This window comes from Talpa occidentalis, unplaced genomic scaffold (assembly GCF_014898055.3).
Source record: "Talpa occidentalis isolate TD23 unplaced genomic scaffold, MPIMG_talOcc4v2.1 talOcc4.9, whole genome shotgun sequence".
Lineage (NCBI taxonomy): Eukaryota > Metazoa > Chordata > Mammalia > Eulipotyphla > Talpidae > Talpa > Talpa occidentalis.
Window position 1 is genome coordinate 111,694,740 of NW_023605305.1, and position 18,826 is coordinate 111,713,565.

Here is an 18,826-nt window from a genome sequence, read left to right on the forward strand (position 1 = left end):
TCTTTATAAACATCATGGATGATTCTAATCTATCTTAATGATGATTATATATGATTTTGTATAATTATCTGTGTGCATTCGCAAAGCCCGTAAGTAGCAAGGAACACAAAATGCCACAACGAATTTAGCTTCAATTTTCTGGGCACCGCCCCCAGGACACACAAGCAACAAATTTAAACCAATTGATTAAACCCCAGATTAAGAGGCACACCCAATGATGGAGGGAAACACAGACGATGGTCATGCACTTGAATCAGTCTTTTCTCCCCTGTATTTCTCCCAGAGGCAGAAACAGGCCAAGATGAGCACTGAGCCCCAGCACGTAGCTCCTGTTACAGTAAGGACACCTGTCACCTATTCATGTGACAAAGTGGCCCAGACGAGGAGGGGCACAGGAATGTTGCCAGGAGGGCCAGTTCCCCAGGACCACTGCAAGGTAATTCATGATTACGATGAGCCACCCTCAAGAGCTCTGCCAGCTACATGCATGTATTTGAAGACAGGCAGCCTGAGAGGGTCCAGGTCTGCTCCTTCCTGCCTCTAAATTTGGGTGCTGCTACTTACCCTACCTACGCTTCCATTTCTCACATGCAAAATGGAGATACTCCTTGGAGTCATGTGATGCTGGGAGTGTTGGGTGAGGTCAGGACTTTTTCCATCATCGTCAGTAGTAACAACACTCCTCTTTACAGACTCCTCCCAGTACTATCAACCCAGAGGGAGGGCCTCAAGCGGCAACTGCAGCATCAAGGGGGAAAGGCTGTGTCTGGCCCTTGCAGGAGGATGACCTGCACAACGTCACTCCCAACCTCACTGTCACCCCAAAGGACCCTGCGTCCGCTAGGCTTGCTTACTGGGAAGCTGTTGTTGGGTGCCCTGTTGCTCAAGCAAGTCTGGAAAAAACGCTCAGTGAGAACATGGAACTAGGAGAAGAAAAGCCGATCTGGCAGCCCAGGCAAAGACCTGGCTGCAGCGCCCATTCAGACTTTTACAAGTGCTCCCAGGCCTGAGAAAAGGCAGCCAACAAATTAGAACTCTCTGGATTAAGTGAAAACTGGGACAGAACTGATGAGAATCTAGCTGAGGACATGTTCACAAATGAAATTCCCAATCAGGAGGTTGATGACGTAGCACAGGCTAAGCGCGGAGCAGTGCATTGGAGCTAGAAGCAAACGTCTCGAATGCGATGCAAGCTCAACCGCTAAGGGACAAAGGCTCTGGCTCTGTCCCGCCTGTGTGGTGCTCTGGAGTCTCCATTCACAGGACGGATATGATATTGTCCTCTACGGAATGCGCGGGGTGGAGCAGAGAGGTAGATGATCTATGCAGAAGCACTTTGGACTCTTGGGAGGAAAAGCGCCATTAAAATCCAAGGTATAATCACCATTACCGATGTGATCATTGTTCTTGGTAGACTTACCCAAGTGGCCTTGGGGCAGGATCTGGTGGTGCTGGGGGACTTTAACTACCCAGTTATCTGCTGGAAAAGCAATATAGCAGGCCACAGATCATCAAACAAGTTCGTGGAAGGGGTCGGGGGAAATCTCTTAGTACAAAATAATACAGGAGGTAAACAGTGTGGCTGCCCTTGACTGGATCCTTACAAAACAACGAGGGATTAGTTGCAGACTTAAAAGTAAAGAGTCCGTGGTTAAGGCAAGCACAGACCGAGAGGAAGACAGTTAGGACAGCGGGCATTCCTTTCAACAATATCAATTCTACAAATATGCAGCAAGCACCTACCCTATGCAAAGCACCATGCTAGGCATTGCAGGGGGAAAGTCTAAGAAACAAAAGAATTTCAGGATAATTAGGTGTGTGTGAGTAATTTATAAAATAATAATAATTAAGCCCTGAGAGTTTCTTGTTGATGAGAAAAGAGAATGGCAAGACCCCTGGACTGTTTTTCTTCACGCTCGGAGAGGACTGGATTAAAAAATGAACAAGAGTAAACACAAATATAAAGGGAATGATTACAAGGCTAAGAGAAAGAATAGCTGGAGCAGTTGAGAAAGGTTAAAGGTTAGTTTAAAACCATCTTGCTTATAAAATCAGGGCATTGTCAGCTTTAGTTGTCTTTTCCACTACAAACAGAGCTAGGAGAGAAACAAGCTATTAATGAACATCCTGGGCAAAGGAGGATTAAATACAGCATGAACAAGCAGGGTCCCCGGGGCCCCCCAGCTGACCGTCCGCTGCCCAGACCATGCCAGCTCAGAGGCCAGGAGTCCCTCTAAGCAGCCTCGGAAATCAGCTCAGCTTTAGGCCTGTGCTCCAGGAAGGCGACCCACCCTCTGACTTTGGAACACCCAATTGCAGCTGGGAAGAGACAATCAGGGAAATGCCAACTTCTCTACCCCTAATGCCCAGGCAGCGACTCCTCCTTAATAATGTACTTTATGATATAAAATTGCTCCGTGAAAGACCAACTCTCTGAAGGGAGCTTTCAAGGTCAGCATCGACCCCTCCTCCTGATTTCCACCCAGAGGTCAACAATGTCAGGGATTCCTGGTTTCCTGCCAAGCCGAGGGGCCCTGCATGCAGCTACACATGCCTCTCCGCACCCTGACGCTGTGTCTGCGGGGTTGCTCGGTGTGGGCAGGCAAGCAGCAGAGGAGCATGAGCCAGCTCTGGTGAACCCCAAGTTCCACTGTCCTGCCCCCACACCCTTCCACCGTAGCTCCTCTCCTCTTGCCTCACCTCTCCTAGCTGACACTGGCTACTGAACCAGGCCTGGGGTGGGGCGGGGGAAGTAGAGTGGCAGGTGTTTCACTTACTGATGGGGAGGACAATGATGGGGATGTTCTTGGGGCGCTTGCTCTCCTTGTCGAGGAACTCCCCAGTGACGGTCTTCTCCCTCTCGGTCACCCGGCAATTGTACTTCCCACTGTCTTCCTGGCGGAGGTGGTAGATCTTCAGCACGAAGACGCCGTCGCCCTCTTTGGCCACTTTGAGCTGGCCCCGGGCCTCCCGATGGGTGAACTCGCTGTTGAGGACGGGCACGGCGTTGGGCCCCATGCTGGCAATGAGCGAGCTGTTGAAGGCCCAGGAGACGGCAAAGTAGCGGTCGGGGATGTTCTGAGCCTCCAGGATGCACCTGAACTCCGCCGGCTCCCCCACCGTGTACAGCCGCTTCTCCGTTTCCAGCCGGACGGCGAACTCTTTGTCTGAGAAGACAGACGGCGCCATGGATCATTCTTGGCATTGAAGGCGTCAGTTATCCCAACTGCATCCAGCGAATTCCCTCCCCCACCTGTGCCCTTCTTGACGATGCTCGTTACCTGCCTGAAGATGCAGGCATCTGAGGCCCAAGGGGAACTGTTGACTCTCAGAGAGACTCGAGGTCGCTACCCCCAGACAGTCTAAGGCATCCCCATCTGTATCCCAGTCCTACACACAGGGCTCTATCATGCCCCAGGTCACAACCCCGGGGTCAGAACAGAACTTATTTATATAAGTGACCGAGATGTCCAGGGTTAGCCTTGACATACATGCACCCAGAATTCCATCCGAGCAACAGGATCCCAGATTTTTTCAGCAGATAATGCAGGACTTACCCCACTGAGCTGTGGGAGACAAACTTTCAGACTGGCCTAGGTGCTGACCCCGACCCTAGTAAATGCCCCAAAACTAAACTGAAGTATGTATCCACCTCCATGCCATGGCTGGGATACAAGCCACAGGGAAGACAATGCCTAAGAGCATTACGTGGGACGAGGGTCTTCTCTCTGGTCTGCCACCTGTCAGCTCAAATCTCTAGAAAGCTGGAATGTGAAGGTGTCTAATCCCGCTGAAAGCCCGAAGAACAGGGTGGTCAAACGGGCATGAAAGGGTGATCCAAGGGGATCAGAGGGGCTCGTGGCCAGCGAGGGCGCCTGGCCCCATATGGGCCCAGGGAACAGCGCGTGCTGCCTGTAAGGTCCACGGATCTGATCTCTCACAGACGCACAGTAGAAGACAAAGTTAAGGACTGCAGGAAACTCTCTGCCCCAGAAAACAGGGCCACCGAACCTGTCCATGGAACTGCTGCCCAAGTCCCTCCTCCTCCTGGTTCCAGCTCCTCTAAGACGACCAGAGAAAAGGCCCCTCTTCTGAATTCCTGGGAGATTCGTCAGCTGTACCCCCACCCAGTGCCTCCCTGCGCTGGCATTTCCATACCTTCCCCACTATCCGTGAGGCTCCTGTCCCACCCCATCCCCTGACCCAAGCACTCTGCGAGCCTGAGATTCCTGCTTCCCTGAGAAAACAGCACTCATGGGTGTGTGTCTTCCATGCTCCTCTACTCCATCCAAGCTCGGCTTCGAGCCCGCCTGTCCGTCAAGCTCTCTGCTCCTCCTCTCCCACTGGGCCAGAGTCGTGACCAAATGCCCGTTTTTCTCCACAGGATTAGCTCCTTCCTCTACTACCCCACATCCCAACAAAGCTACACTAACACCGCCAATGTGACAGCCACTGCCTCAGTCTCCTCCCAAAAGACCATCCTAAGAGACAGGGCTTGAAACAAACAGGCTTTCCTCTGCCCAGGTGAGCAGGCCCACGGGGGACAGTGCCCGCGTCATGTGCAGGATAGGAGGGCTCGAGTCACCCAACCACAGTAATGAATGACTCAACAGAGATGATAACAAAGCTCTCCCTCCACGTAGACGGCTCCGAGGATGCACAGGCAGGGGCCTGGACCTCAGACCTCTCATCCCCTCAGGGGTAAGCAGGTGGCAACTGTGGCTTTCTCCTTTTGGCAGTCAAAGATTCTTATTTCTTGTTTCATGGACCCCCTCCTTCCCCTTAACCATCACGGCGCAGGCAGGCCTTCACTTCCCAGGCTGAAGACACAAGATTTACAGCGAACCATCAAATTGCAAAGCAATATGCCCTTGGTTATGCCCAGTCAATTAAACCTGTAGGAACTGATTTATGCTTTTCCCAAACCCCCCTCCAAAGCTCACTGAAAAGTGGCTTCTGGCCCTTCTCCCACACTTCACTGACCTAGCAAATGTCACCCACGGCCCCCCCCACAACCCAAGGCTCTCTCAAGTGGGTTTCCCCCGAGTCCCACACGTTCCCCGCCTGACCACTCTGTGTCTCTATCACCAGCCCCCACGCTTCTTATCCCCTCGTTCTGCTGCTATCTCCTGCTCCTTTCCCATCTTTACTCCATGGGTTTTTCCTGGGCCTTCCCAAGCTCGGCCTCTCACCGAGCTCCGAGACTGAGGACATGCTGAGTGGTTCGCCTACTGAGTCTCTGGAAGAGTCTGCTTGCCGGAGGGACGCTCCACCAAAATGGACAAACAAAACAGACCAGACAGCCAGAGCTGCCCAGGGGGAGCAGACTGCCCAGCATCCCCTCCTGACCACAGCTGATACACACTAAGGTCCTAAGGCCTATTTCTGGGCACAAACAACATTACCAACCTTCTAAATACACACCCCAAACCCTTCTAATATGAAACAATATGTGTGTTCATTCATTCATTCATTCATTCATTCCCTGACTTGCTTATTCCACTTCAGGGAGGCAGGGGCAGGAGCCAGCCCCGGACAAGAAGCAGTTCTGTCCCAGTGCGCCCCACACTCCCACTGGGATAACTGAGTCCACCCATGAACCTACTATATGCACACCTCACTGAGGGCTGTGGGAGGACACCGGGGAAGCCAGAAAACCCGGAGAAGCCCACACCTCAGGGGCAGGCCCACACAGACAGCAGCCCTGACAGGCAGCAGCACTTCTCACCGACGTTCTAACAGGAAATTTGGAATGAAAGCTCCTTCAAGGCCCTGTTGGATTCAGTGGTCGCCAGCGGGGTCTGCCCACGCCCCCAGTGTCCCGCCCCACCAGGGGAGAATGGGGACAAGAGAGACTGACCAGTGGGCTGGACGCTGACCACGGTGCCCTCGGAACGCTTCTGGGTCATGGCATACCACGAGCCGTCCGGGTCCTGGATCCACTCGGCAGCCTCGCAGTAGAACTCGCCCTGGTCGGAGGGCTGCAGGTGGAAGATGGTGAGGCGGAAGGTGGTGGCGCCCAGCTTATCCAGCCGCACCTCCCCCAGGCTCTGCCGCTGCGCGTATTCGCTGCTGGAGTGGAGCACGAAGTCCCGGCTCAGGGAGATGACCTCCACCGGCTTCTCGCTGCCCTTCTGCCGGAGCCAGGCCACAGACAGGTGGCTGTGCTGGGCGGTGTCCACGGCCACCTCGCAGGTGAGCGCCAGCGGGTCCTGCTCCACTTTGTGCAGAGTCTGGGGCACAGCGGTGGTCTGCAGGGAGTCGGGGATCACTGCAACACAGAAGCATCTGAGCATCACACAACACGGTCACAGCACCTCCCTGGAGCTCCCACCCCGGGGAGCCCCCCCACGGTCGCCCTGAAGCCACAGGTTCCCCAAATAGCACAGAAACAGAAGGCGTTTGTTTGGCTCTGGCACCCACACTTGCTGGTTTGGTATTTAAGTAACACTCAGATCAAAGGGGGTAGATTTCATTTTACACAATAAATAAACTTCCTGAAAACACCAGGTAAGTAGGAATTGAGTTTCTGGTCAAATAAGATCTTGTCTGTTTGGGTTTTGCTTCAAGAGACTTGAACTTCACTTCTGACTGATCGTCAAACAAAAAGTAGTTCCTAGAACTCTGAGTTTTAGTTTCTACACAACCCACTCTCCTCCCTGCTTCCAGCCACGGCTCCTGCCTCCCCAGCGCACGTCGGCAATGTGCTGCTCTAGGGAGGCTATTTTGGGGAAAAAAAGATTTGGGTAGAGAAAATCATCATTCTCAATTTTTAAACAGGCTGAATTTTCCTATAAGTCAAGTGTCCCGGGGTCCACGCTGGAAGTCACGGGATGAGGATGATTCAGGCCAATGGAGAGATGTCCCCTGGGGTCCTCAGTCAGGAGCTGACGGTGGAGACAGAACACCACTGGCCACTCTGAAGGACAGGGCACGTGTGTCCTCACTGCACGTGCCTGAGGACGGGTCTTAAGGGCTCAGGTTGGGTTGCAGACTTGTCATAAAAAGAAAAAGGAGTTGGAGCTGGGGCGAGGCCACGCTGGGCCATAGTGTTCGCCGTGTGAAGGGCCGAAAGCACCGAGGCTGTTCTGCTCTTCTGCTCCTCTCAGTTGTGGCGACAGAAACAGGAAATTAAGACTCGGGTTGGAAAAACAGAACAGCCGCGATGCTTTCGACCCTTCACACCAGCAAACGTGATGGCCCAGCGTGTCCACACTGAAACCTCTCCTCTCCTGCAGCTTCCCCGCCCTTCCAGGAGCGCCTGGGCCGGGAGACGGTGCCTGCAGGCTTCCTCCTCACGGGCCAAGGACCCAGGAACCCCCCGGCCCCCGGTCCGGGTCTCAGTGAGGACCTGCAGCTGGGCCGGCTTCCCATGCAACAGCTCTTGGGAGGCACGGCTCCCTACAGAGGCCCACTGAGTCCTCAACTCCCCAGGCCTCTCCTGCCGCTGCTGTCAGACGCCTCACCTGCCTGTAGCCTGTCCTTTCTTCAGATCAGGAGAGGGTGCCTTGTATTATTTTCATATGCCCGTCAACCACCCACGGGGGCTCCTTAAACTTTTTTGAAATTCTTAACACCTGCATTAGCTCTGAAGCCTCAACCTTCACTTTGCAAACCTGGCTCACTTACGCCCCTGTTGACCTCTAGCATATTTGACGAGGTAGTCTTTTTTTGAGTCAAAGTTGCATTTGGAGGTGGGACCCTTGGGAGGTGATTAGACCCTGGGGTGGAGCTTTCATAAATGTGGTTTGTGCCCTTATAAAAGGGACCCCAGAAAGCCCTTCTGTCCACTTTCTATCACATGAGGACACAGGAGCCGTCGGCAGCCCACAGCATGGACGGGCCCTCACCAGAGCCAACCCCGCCCTAGGCTTGGATCTCCAGCCTCCAGAACCACAGGCAATGAACACCTGCAAGACACCGGGTCTGTGGCCACCTGTCACGGCGGCCTCAGGAACACGACGCCCAGCAGGACGCGGCCAGGCGAGCGCAGCATCTCCTTACCCACTAGGTTCATCTTGGCGCTGTAACTCCCAAAGTACCGCTCGTCGGTGTTGGGGGTGTGGCACTCATACTCGCCGGCGTCCCGGGCCTGCAGGTCAGTGATGTGCAGCAAGGCCGAGTTGCCCTGTACTCTCTCCACATAGATCTTCCCCCCACGCACGCGCTGGGTGTAGATGGCGTAAGGGAAGGAGGAGTCCATGGTGCTCACGATCTGTACCTCCCGCTCCGGGGAGGAGGGCAGGTAGATGGACCACTGGAAGTTCTGCTCAGCCGGGCCCTGGTAGCCGCTCACGTTGCACCAGATGGTGATGTGGGAGCCCTCCGTGCGGTACAGGGGCCCCTCCTGGACGGCGACCTGGCGCTGCGCTGACACCGCACCTGCAGGGGGACACACAGGTCATGTACTCCGCAGACCACATGCAAGGCAGACGGCAAGCTGCAGAGGGTGTGTTATCAGGGGGACAAGAAAGACACTAATAGAAATAGTTTCCTGGCCCTTTCTGAGGGGCTCTGTGATTTATAAATATTAATTAAAACACTCTCTGGAAAAGTGCTGTCCTGAATTTGCATAGATGGGAATTTGAACCATGCAAGGATGAGGTTCTGTGACTGATTCAACAGTGACCCCTGAGAATTTCATTTAGTCCCTGTTTGTCATTTATGCGGCAGTTTTCTATCTATTTATTAATGCTGTTTATAAAGTTTTTAATAAAATGAGCAGGAAAAGTTGAATCCTTGGCACAAATTCAGATGAAAACAGATAAAGCAACCATCCTGCAAGATGGTTGAAATTAAATGCTCCTTTGGTGACTAGAGGGCTGGCAAGGGGGAGTCCTGGGCCCTTTCTTGGGGGCTGCACCCTCTATTTTCATACAGCTACTCCCGGGACACCACGAGGAGGAGCGTTCCTTACTTCTTCTCTCCATAAAAGGAGAGAGAGCTGCTGCAGGCTGCAGGCTGCTGCTGGCTTAAGCTGAGTACACATAAATATGAATGTGAAGGGCTGAAGAGGACCCTGTGCCCGGATGCCCACACTCGGACAGTGGGGACTGCCGGTGCAGGGGTCAGGCCCCCGAGGCCACCTCTGAGTCAGCCACCGGCCCCTGCCCTCTGGCTGGACCTGCTTCTCCAGGGGCCCCTCCGGCCGCCTGCTCCATGGTGTCTGTAGCATAATTGTAGGGTAAGGAAAAAGTATCAGGCTTTTCTGCCCTCCCGCCATTAGGACAGATGAGGGAACCCTGTGGTCCTGAATGCATGCCTGATGGCAGGTACCTGGAGTGGGTGCACCTGGGCTGAGAGACTGAGTTTATAAGGGCGACTAAGGGCGGTGTCATGGGGATGCCAGCAGAAGCCGAGAGAAGAGAAGCAGAGAGAGCCCAGATAGAGTGAGGATTTGCTGGGGGCTGGGAGGACTGCCAGCCTCCCCGCCCCCCAGCACCCCTGCCTGCCATGTGCCTAAATAAAATAAAATCTAAATAAAAGACCTGCAAAAGCCACTGAGGACTCTGACTCCTCCTTTACCTGGTCTGCTGGATCAGAAAACCTGCTCAGTGTCCAGTCCTGCCCCTACAATAATCTTTCCTTGCAGACTCAGTGGGGAAATATGGTGACCTCTCATTTCTAGCAAGCACACCGCTGACTGTGCTGAGAGGGTGGAGGGCAGTCCCTCTGGCCTCCCCCCTGCGCAGGTGGCATGCAGTGGAAGGGAGAGAAGGTGACCCCGAATTGTGCTTTCTCAGGAACTGGAACTGGTTGTGCTCTCTTGAACAAACTGTTTTTGTTTCTGGACCTTGAGCTCTTCATCTAGAAAATGATTTCTAAGAAGGCTCTGGAGTGGACTAGCATGAGTGCCAGAGCTGGCTGTGTCACTGATGAGCTGTGGCCCTGGGTAAGTTACTGAGCCTCAGTTTCCAACTATTCTAAAGATAGGGCCAACTATTCTAAAGATATTTCTAACTATTCTAAAGATAAAACATGCCTCGCATGCTGAAGAAGTAACATCGATAAAGCCCCCAGCATAGGGCCGAGCTCACAATCAGTCCCTAATAAGGACAGCTGCTGGCTGGCTCTGCATCCACAAAGGACAGGGTCTTGCCGGGATCACTCAAGGATACTCCAATGGCCTCTGGACAGTGACACCATCTCTGGGCCTCTCACCTCCACCCACAGCTGCAGCCCATCCTACTCCTATGAAAGCTCCCTCTTTCCTCCTCCAAACAGGAATCACAGCTGCCCCATGTAGGCCTATCTGAAGTGGATCCAGCTGGGGAACAGCCGGAATGGCTCAAATACTAATGGCTGCAGCTCTAAGCCCAGCCCAGAGGGGTAGGCTCTGGGCCACAGCAGAGCTGATCTAATCGGCAAAATGACAGACTTTAAAACAGAACCTATAAGGAAAAACCTGTGGCTGATAAATTTATTTGTGCAGAACCTTTTCGCTCAAATTCTACCCTGGAATCCCATTTTGGCTTCAGCAGATGCAGGGGGACTGCAAAAATAAGGAAGGGACAAGGTAAATCAAAAGATCAAAGTGGTGTATGAACAGATACTTTCTGGCTGATAGCATTCTTTACTGTGTTAAAAGTCACGAAGAAGACAGCTCATTGGTTATTTTCAGTGTGTAAGAATTTGGTATATACTCTTTTTATGACAACTTAAAATAATAGGCATAGTGATATCTGAATCGAATGTTTGTAGTACTAGAAGGCAGAGCACTTCAAAAACAACTTAACTACACTCTGACACTTAGACCTCCCTGCAATCAGGGCTCGATGAGAAACACTCACAACTACTCCCCACCCTCTGCAAAGAAGGCTGCGGGCAGGCAGGGCCAGCCAGCTCTTTAGGGCAGGACTGACTTCACAACCGGGGACCCCTGGAACCACCTGGGGCGCTTTAACACTTGGCAGGGCTGGGATTCCAACTGTGTAAGGTGCCTCTACCTGTGAAGTAGCAACCAGCGGATGCACACATTCAAGAACACATCCTAGTTTAAGGCACTAGTAGCTCTACGTCCCTCCCTTCTGCAAAGGCTCTGTGGATTTGGGTCAAGAACATTTCATTCTTCTCCAGTGAATGGGCAGAAGAAGGCAGCTGAGGCCCATCAGATAGTGGCTATTGTGATGCAATAATGAGCTTACCCAGACTGCTTTCTATTTGCAGACCTCACAAAGGCACTTGATCATCAGATCAGGCACACATTTCTCCTGAATGGTAAACAGTGTTAAGTGGCCCACATGAGCCAGGGCATCAGGGTTAAAACAACTTGTCCAGGCAGGAAGCAGGTTATAAACAGCCTGAACAAATAAATAAATACTGGATTGTACTTTAACCGCACACATTCAGCTGCACCTGTTTATTAAATATCTCCTTAATTCCCTTCCCGCCCACAAAGGACCTTTGGCCTCTGCAAATGATGCTGCTTTGAAGAAGTGGATCTTAACACAGAAAATGAAATTAACTTTTTCTTCTCAAAAAGCTGTGTTTCCCTCCACACCCGCTCTCCCCACTTCCTCCTGGTGGCACTGCCAGGCTGTGCAGCTCTTTCTCCCAGACATAGTGACCCAGGCGCACCCTGAACAAGGCTTCCCCTGACACCTCTGGCCGGTCATCTTCCCTCACAACCCACAACAGCAGATTCTTCCAGGGCTGTGATCGCTTTATTGCGAAATAACTTTTTTTAATTCTAGGCATTCCTGTACTCTTTGAATTACTCTGCAATAAGCAAATATCACTTCTGTGATTGCAAAGGGAAAGGTCAAAGTCCTATAGATAAAAGTCCTAGACACATAAGGCAGGAATCGAAGGCAAGAGGAGGAACGCAGAGGGTGACAAACACACACCCCTCTGAGTAGGGTAGATAGTAAGCTGACTGTATCAGTAGTGACTGTGCCAAGACTCGAGACTGAGACAATGGTCTCAAGGCATCAATTAAAGAACAGATTGTCAGAATGGATCAAAAAACATAACCCAACTATAGCTTGTCTACAGGAAACCCAGTTTAAAGTAAGCAGATGAAAAAATATACATCATGCTAACACTAATTAAAAGAATGTCTATACATGTTTAATAAATACAATCAATATTTGCAAAAACACCTGATAAATGAGAGTTGCCCAAAAAAGAAAGGACCAGGATAAGATTGTGGGTCTCTGGTGAATTCTATCAAAAAGTTAGAGAAGAAATTATACCAATTCTCTACAGTCTCTTTCAGAGAATAAGGCAGAGGAAATACTTACTTCTAACTCATTACATGAAGGCAATATGCCCTAATAGCAAAACAATACAAAGATATTACAAGAAAACTACAAACTAGTATTTCTCATAAACACAGATGCAAAAATCCTCAATAAAATATTAACAAATCAAATGCAAAATGTATATATCATAATCAAGTAGATTTGACCCAGGTACATATGTAAGGCTGGTTCCATATTAAAAAAAAAAAATCAATATAATCCAGCACAGATTAAAAAAGAAAAAACACATTATCATATCAATAGATACAGAAAAAGTATCTGACAAAACCCAACACCCATTCATGATACAAACAAAATTTCAGTAAACTTAGAAAGGAACATTTCTCAACTTGATAAAGATTCACCAGAGAAAACTTGTGGCTAACATCATATTTAATGGTTAGAAACTCAAATGTTTCCCACTAAGATTAGGTACAAAGCAAGGATGTCCCCCCTCATTACTTCTCTTTGACATCATACTAGAAATTCTTGCTAATGCAATGAGCAAGAAAAAGAAATCTTGGGAAGGAAAAAATAAAACTGTCTTCGATTACAGATTTATGATACATTATTCTCTGTGCAAAAAATCTGAAAGAACAGACCAAAAACCTCCTGGAACTAATAAGGAATTTAAAGTAAGATTGTTGGGTACAAGATTAATACACAAAAGTCAATTACTTTCTAACATACCAGTAGTAAAAGAAAATGAAACTTGAAATTAAAAACATAATACCACTGACATTAGCACCCACAAAAGTGAAATAGGTTCAAATCTAATTAAATAGACAAAATCTACATAAGAAAAACTACAAAACTCTGATACACAAAATCAGAGAAGAAATAAATGGGGAGATGATGCATTCATGGGATAGGAAGATATAAGTCTTAATATTGGCAGGATCTAAGTTCTTCTCAATTTGATCTACAGATTCAAGGCAATCCCAATCAAAATTCTGGGAAGTTATTTTATGCATATTGAAAAAAGCTTATATAGGGGGACAGAGGACCCATAGAGCCCCCACATTATCACAGAGGCCTGAAGCTTTCCTGACTTCAAAACTCACTAAAGTCATAGTAATCACAATGGTGGCCAAAACACAGACTAATAGATCATTGATACAGAATGGAGCACTCAGAAATAAACCCCATAAATATTGCCTACTGTTCTTCAATAAAGGGTCAAAGGCAATACAATGGATCAAAGACTGTCCCTTTGGACATAAATGTGCTCAAATAACTGGACATCCACATGCAAAACCAATCCATCAATCTCGATACAGCCCTCACAGGCCACCCAAAACTGACTCAAAATGGATCACTGGCTTGAGGGAGTGCAAACTAAACACAGAACTACAAGCCCCTAGACAACAGCAGGAGGAGACTGCAATGACTCTGAGTATGGTGAGACCTTGTTAGATACAACGCCGAAGGGATAAATCATAAAAGAAAGAATTGATAGACTGGACTTGATTACAATTAAAAAGTTCTGCTCTGTGAAGGGCAGTGTTAAGAGAATAAGACAATGGGCCTCCCCGGTGGTGCAGCGGTTGAGCATTGGGCTGTGAAGCTGCCTGCAGCCTCTGCAGTGCCGGTTTGATCCCCGGCCACCAGCGAGGGTCCCACATGGCGCGCAGACCTCTCCTGCCGTGCCCGCTGCTCCCCTCAGCAGTGTATTTCGTCAGTCTGCCTGTTCTGTTCCCCGCTCTGGCTCTGGTGAATTCCCTCACCCTCCCGCACTTCTGACTGTACCCAGTGCTTGTATAAACAAATAAATAAATCTTTTAAAAAAAAAAAGAGAGAGAGAGAGAATAAGACAAGTCACAGCAGTGATGAGAAAATATTTGCAAGGCCACATCTGATTTGTGTTCCGCAAATCACACAATGAACTCTTAAATCTCAACAGTAAGAAAAAAAAAATCTGATTCAAAAGGGGGCCAAGGCCAAAGATCTTAACAGAAACCTCATAAAGGAGACACACATGGCAAAGTAAGCTCCATATTACATGTTAGCTGGGAAATGCAAATTCAAGCAATGACCTAACACACCTATTGGAAGGGCCAACATCCAGAACATGGACACCACCAAATGCTGAAGAGGATGGGGTGCAAGAGGAACTCCTGTTTATTATTAGAGGAAATACAAAATGGTAGAGTCACTTTTTAATAAATCTAAACAACTGTGACCATACAATCCAGCAATTCCATGCCTTGGTATTTACCCAAGGGAGCTGAAAATTTCTGTCTACATAAAGACTTGCACATGGATATTTAGAGTAGTTTTATTTACAACTGTCAGTCTTGGAAAGGATCAAGATGATATTCAGTAGTGAATGAACAAACTGGTACATCCAGACAGCAGAACATTATTACACATAGAAAGAAATGTGTGCTCCTCAGTCATGAGAAAACATGGGGGAACTTTAAATACATAAATATTTACTAAGCGGAAGAAGCCAATCTGAAGAAGGTACACACAGATTCCAACTGCATGATGTTCTAGAAAAGGGAAAACTATGTTGACAACAAAAGCCCAGTGGATATGGGAGGGTGGGGAGCTGAACAGGCAGAGCACAGAGGATTTTTAGGGCAGTGAAAACACTATATTAAAAGAATGGAAATATGTCATTATACATTTGTCCAAGCCCTTGAAATGCACAACACCAAGGGTGACTCCTATGTTAAAGTAGGGACTATGGATAATTAAGATGGAGAGTCACTGGTGGAGTCACTGGTTTAAAAATAAACCACTCTGGTTAGTGAGGTTGGTAATGGGGGAGGCTACACACATTTGGGGGGCTGGGAGTATGTGGGAAATCTCTGAATCCTCCTCTCAATTCTGTTGTAAACCTAAAACTGCTCTCAGGAAAATAAAGTCCTTAAAAAAAAAAGAAAGAAGAAAAAAAGGACTAAAAAGAAAATGCTGGGTGATAGGATAGCAAGTGATTTTTATTTCTTCTTTATATTTTACCCCCTCCCCTGTCTCCATAAACTGTACGTACTAATTTTATAATGGGGGGGGGGTTGACGAAAAAGTAAAAAGAATGCATGACTTCTGTATAAAATGTCTTCTCCACTGACTGCTATCACATAGTAAAACATACATATTTGATCTTTGCCTGTGATCTCTGATAAAGAGCTCCAAATCTGAGTGTACAGAACGTCTTATTTATTCAGAAGGAGCCCCTTTTGACCATCCCAGAGTGTATGCTCCTGAGGCCACTCAAGGTGGATCCTCAGATAGTTTCATGCAAGGGGCTGGTCTCGCTTAGAGGACTGGACATTTCAGCCCCAACCCCTGAACCCCAGGAAGAATGAGGGGCTACAGGCACTGGCCAACGATATAATCAATTGTGTCCATGTCATGAAATACCCCGACCCTGGACTCACACTCTAAATGACAGGTTTAGGAGAGGTTCCTGGCCGATGTGTTGGGGTGGTGTGCCTGGTGAGGACGTGGACACAACCCCCCAGGCCTTGCCTGCACAAGGCTGACCTGTGTGACCAACAGGAAATGCAGAAACCATGGCGTGTAACTTCCAAGGCTGGGTTATAAAAAGGCATCGGGGTTCCCACCCTGATCCCTGGGATCGCATGCCCTTTGGAAGACCCCATGCCATTCACCAGGCCGAAGCAGCCTGGTCTACACCAGGCCTCTGCCAACAGCCCGGTGTCACCGAGCCTCCCTGGCACAGCCCTCCTGCCCAGCCACGCCATCCCATCCCAACTGGTTTCCCTTAAGCCCCATAGGCAGAGCCACCCCATTAAGATGCTCATGAATTTCTCATCCACAGAAACTGTGAGCGATAATATATGTCTGCATTTGGTTTTGGTTTGCTTTTTGGTTTTCTTTTATGCTCTAAGAATTTTATTGACAATTCCAATAATGACTGCGTTAGCAGCGCACAGCTTTTCCAATCAAGATTTCTTTTTAAGTCTTTATATTTTTAGAGCAGTTTTAGGTTCATAATAAAATGGAGGACAATTTACTGGGTTTTTTTTTAAAGTTTTGTGGTAATTTATTTTGTAGCAATAGATGACTAATATAGAAACCTGTGGGTCCTGAAATGGACTGAAAAACTATGTTTCATGCACACACTCATGTTCTTCCAGAGAAGGACACATACATTGCACAAGCTTCTCAGAGGGATTTAAGACCAGGATACAAAACATGAAGAATCACTGCTTTGAATAATAAGTAGACTTTTTGGATTTTGCTTCGACAGCTCCCAATCATATAAACACATGATGTCACTGAACTAGTTTGTCAAGACATCGCCTATCTAGGGATGCTCCCGCTTTTCCCTTCGTGCTGCAGCCTGGATGAACCCTCCGGGGTGAGATGACTCAGGAATTAGTGAGAAGGGTGGCGACACTGCACCCATGAAAGCCATTTCTCCTGCCTTTCTTGGAACACACCTGGGCTTAGGGAAGCACATCTCCAGGTGCTGCATGCACATACGTGTGCATGGTGCACGCCTGAGCACGTCAGTGCCACGAGCCACAGCCACCGCTCCAGCCGCGGCCGCCATGGACATCGAGGCTCACAGAGCACCGAGCCATCCCAAACTGTGTTGTGCAGGCGACTTGGCGCGAGTCCATTTCTCTACCTCTGCAATGGGCCTTATGACAATCTGACTGGTAACGTGGAGATCACATAAATACTAGGATGGTGTTAAAATTTCATCTCATGTCTACCCACGAATCAATCTAAAAACAGGAAAATCATGTGTTCAGTACAAGTGCAGTGTACTAAAAAGAACACTGATATTCAATTTGAGGGTAAAACACAAAGCTGCCTATGCAGTAAAATCATGTTTAAAAAAGATCCTGTGCCTAGAAAAATGATCACGGAAAACAGCAATGCTCCTGGGCCGAACTGAGTGGGGAGAGGACGGATAATCGCCCCCGCTCGCCTTGTCTCTGTTTTCCCATTTTTTCAAAGAAGTGTGTACATGGTGTGCGAAAGTGAAGATTAGTGATAAAGAGCAGCACTCGAATGCGGCACGCGCTGTCCTCCTGCTCGATGTCCATCTTCTCATTTAATCCTCAAAAGGACCAGATGAGGTCACTTCCCTTATGGCCGCATTCACCAGACAAGGAATGTCTTGGAGGTGAAGTCACTTTCTCATGGCAGCGGCTGCCACAGGCAGTGGCCTTAGCTGGGGCACAGCTGAGCGTGCTTGGTGGAAATCGGTGCTAAGTAATGATGACCCACCTGCTGGGTTTTCTTGCCCTCCGGGCCCTAAAGGCAACAGGGGGACCTGCACAGCCCCAAGTGTACGACGCCCCGTGGGTGCCCGGAGAAGGCAGACCAGGCCCCTGAACGCTCCTGGGTGGGGGCTCCCGGGAAGACGGTCGAGGGTCAGGCTTCACTCTGCAGCTTGGCAAGGGAGACGGGATGTGCGCGAAGGTCCCTTCCAGACCCGGGGCGAGAAACAGCCTAACGTGATGCCCAGCAGAGACAATGGGCACGTCACAGGCACCACTCGTACCTTCCAAAGTCACTATCACAACCATTTTCACTCGTCACATGGCAGGAACCAGGGCAGAGATGAGCAAGTTTCACCCTGAATTTATATCCCCAAAGGACACACACATCCCTAAGTGTCACTACACGAAAGGAGATGCCTGCAGGAGGTGCAAAGGGGAAGACCTGTCAGACAGAGACAGGCAGTAAGAGGCCTCATGGAGGCAGCACCATCTGACCTGGGTCTGCAGGACTCCAGGGGAACTCCAGGCCTCATGAGAAGGCAGGCGCAGGGACATGCCCAGGACAAGCAAGACGCTCGCTGAGGTCCTGGTCTCGTGATTGCGGGGTGCAGCAGTGCAGGCGGGAGCGTCTGGAAGGCTCCCTAACAAAGTCATGCAGCAGCTGGGGAAGGGGGACCCTGAGAAAGAGGCTGGCAGAGGTGGCAAAGGGGATCGAGGGGGCCTGTGGTTGGTGTCACACTCGGGTGGGCCTGGTAGGGGTGGACGGAGCACAGGGCAAGAGCAGAAGCAGCGAGACCCAATTAACAGTCTGGTGTGTCAAGGGTTTTCGGTTCAAGGACGAAAGTATCATTTATTCACTCTTTCCCGCCTCTTTTTTTTTTTGGTTCAAGTCCCCAGTGGTCTAAAATAGAGCTGGTCTAGAGACAATGATTAATAAATGTTGAATTATTGATGCCACTTCCAAGAAGGTGTGACTCCAGCGACAGAACTGTCATCCCACACGGCTTTGATCTCTGGGCATCTGCACCGCTGAGTCACGGCTGCCTCAGGGTCCTGCCAGCTACGCCAGGGGCTGATTCACTCATTACTGAATGTTGAGGCTGCCACCGCAGAGTGCTGTGAAACTATGCCTTCAAGAATACTTTAAACACCCTAATATTTACTGAAATTAAAACATATACTTAACGATTTTTTTTTAATTAAAATATTACAAGTCTTCCATCTCTTCTGACGAGCAGTCCCAGCCTTGCCTTCCCTTACGTCTCGGGATTGGCACTGCTATGACTCAGGGATGCATCGGCCTAGACTTCAGAAAGAGACTTTTTGTCTTCAGGGATGGAACTCCACAGGTAAGGAAATCAAAAGCAAAAATAA

General features: G+C 49.3%; 1 protein-coding gene across 3 annotated transcripts in view; it reads right to left on the minus strand.

Moving 5' to 3' along the window:
• The window catches only part of LOC119236983 (immunoglobulin superfamily member 3), a 77,677-nt gene that overhangs the window by 23,647 nt on the left and 35,204 nt on the right, over nucleotides 1-18,826 (minus strand). The window contains exons 2-5 of one of the 3 annotated variants that reach the window (XM_054691765.1): nucleotides 8,005-8,382; nucleotides 5,861-6,271; nucleotides 2,778-3,167; nucleotides 1,421-1,477 (exon numbers count right to left, since the gene is read on the minus strand). In XM_054691765.1, the coding sequence (XP_054547740.1) occupies nucleotides 1,421-1,477; nucleotides 2,778-3,167; nucleotides 5,861-6,271; nucleotides 8,005-8,382 (1,236 nt within the window). Of the gene's footprint in view, nucleotides 1-1,420; nucleotides 1,481-2,777; nucleotides 3,168-5,860; nucleotides 6,272-8,004; nucleotides 8,383-18,826 lie in introns of all 3 variants that reach the window. The other 2 variants (XM_037500914.2, XM_037500915.2) reach the window with 2 other exon arrangements.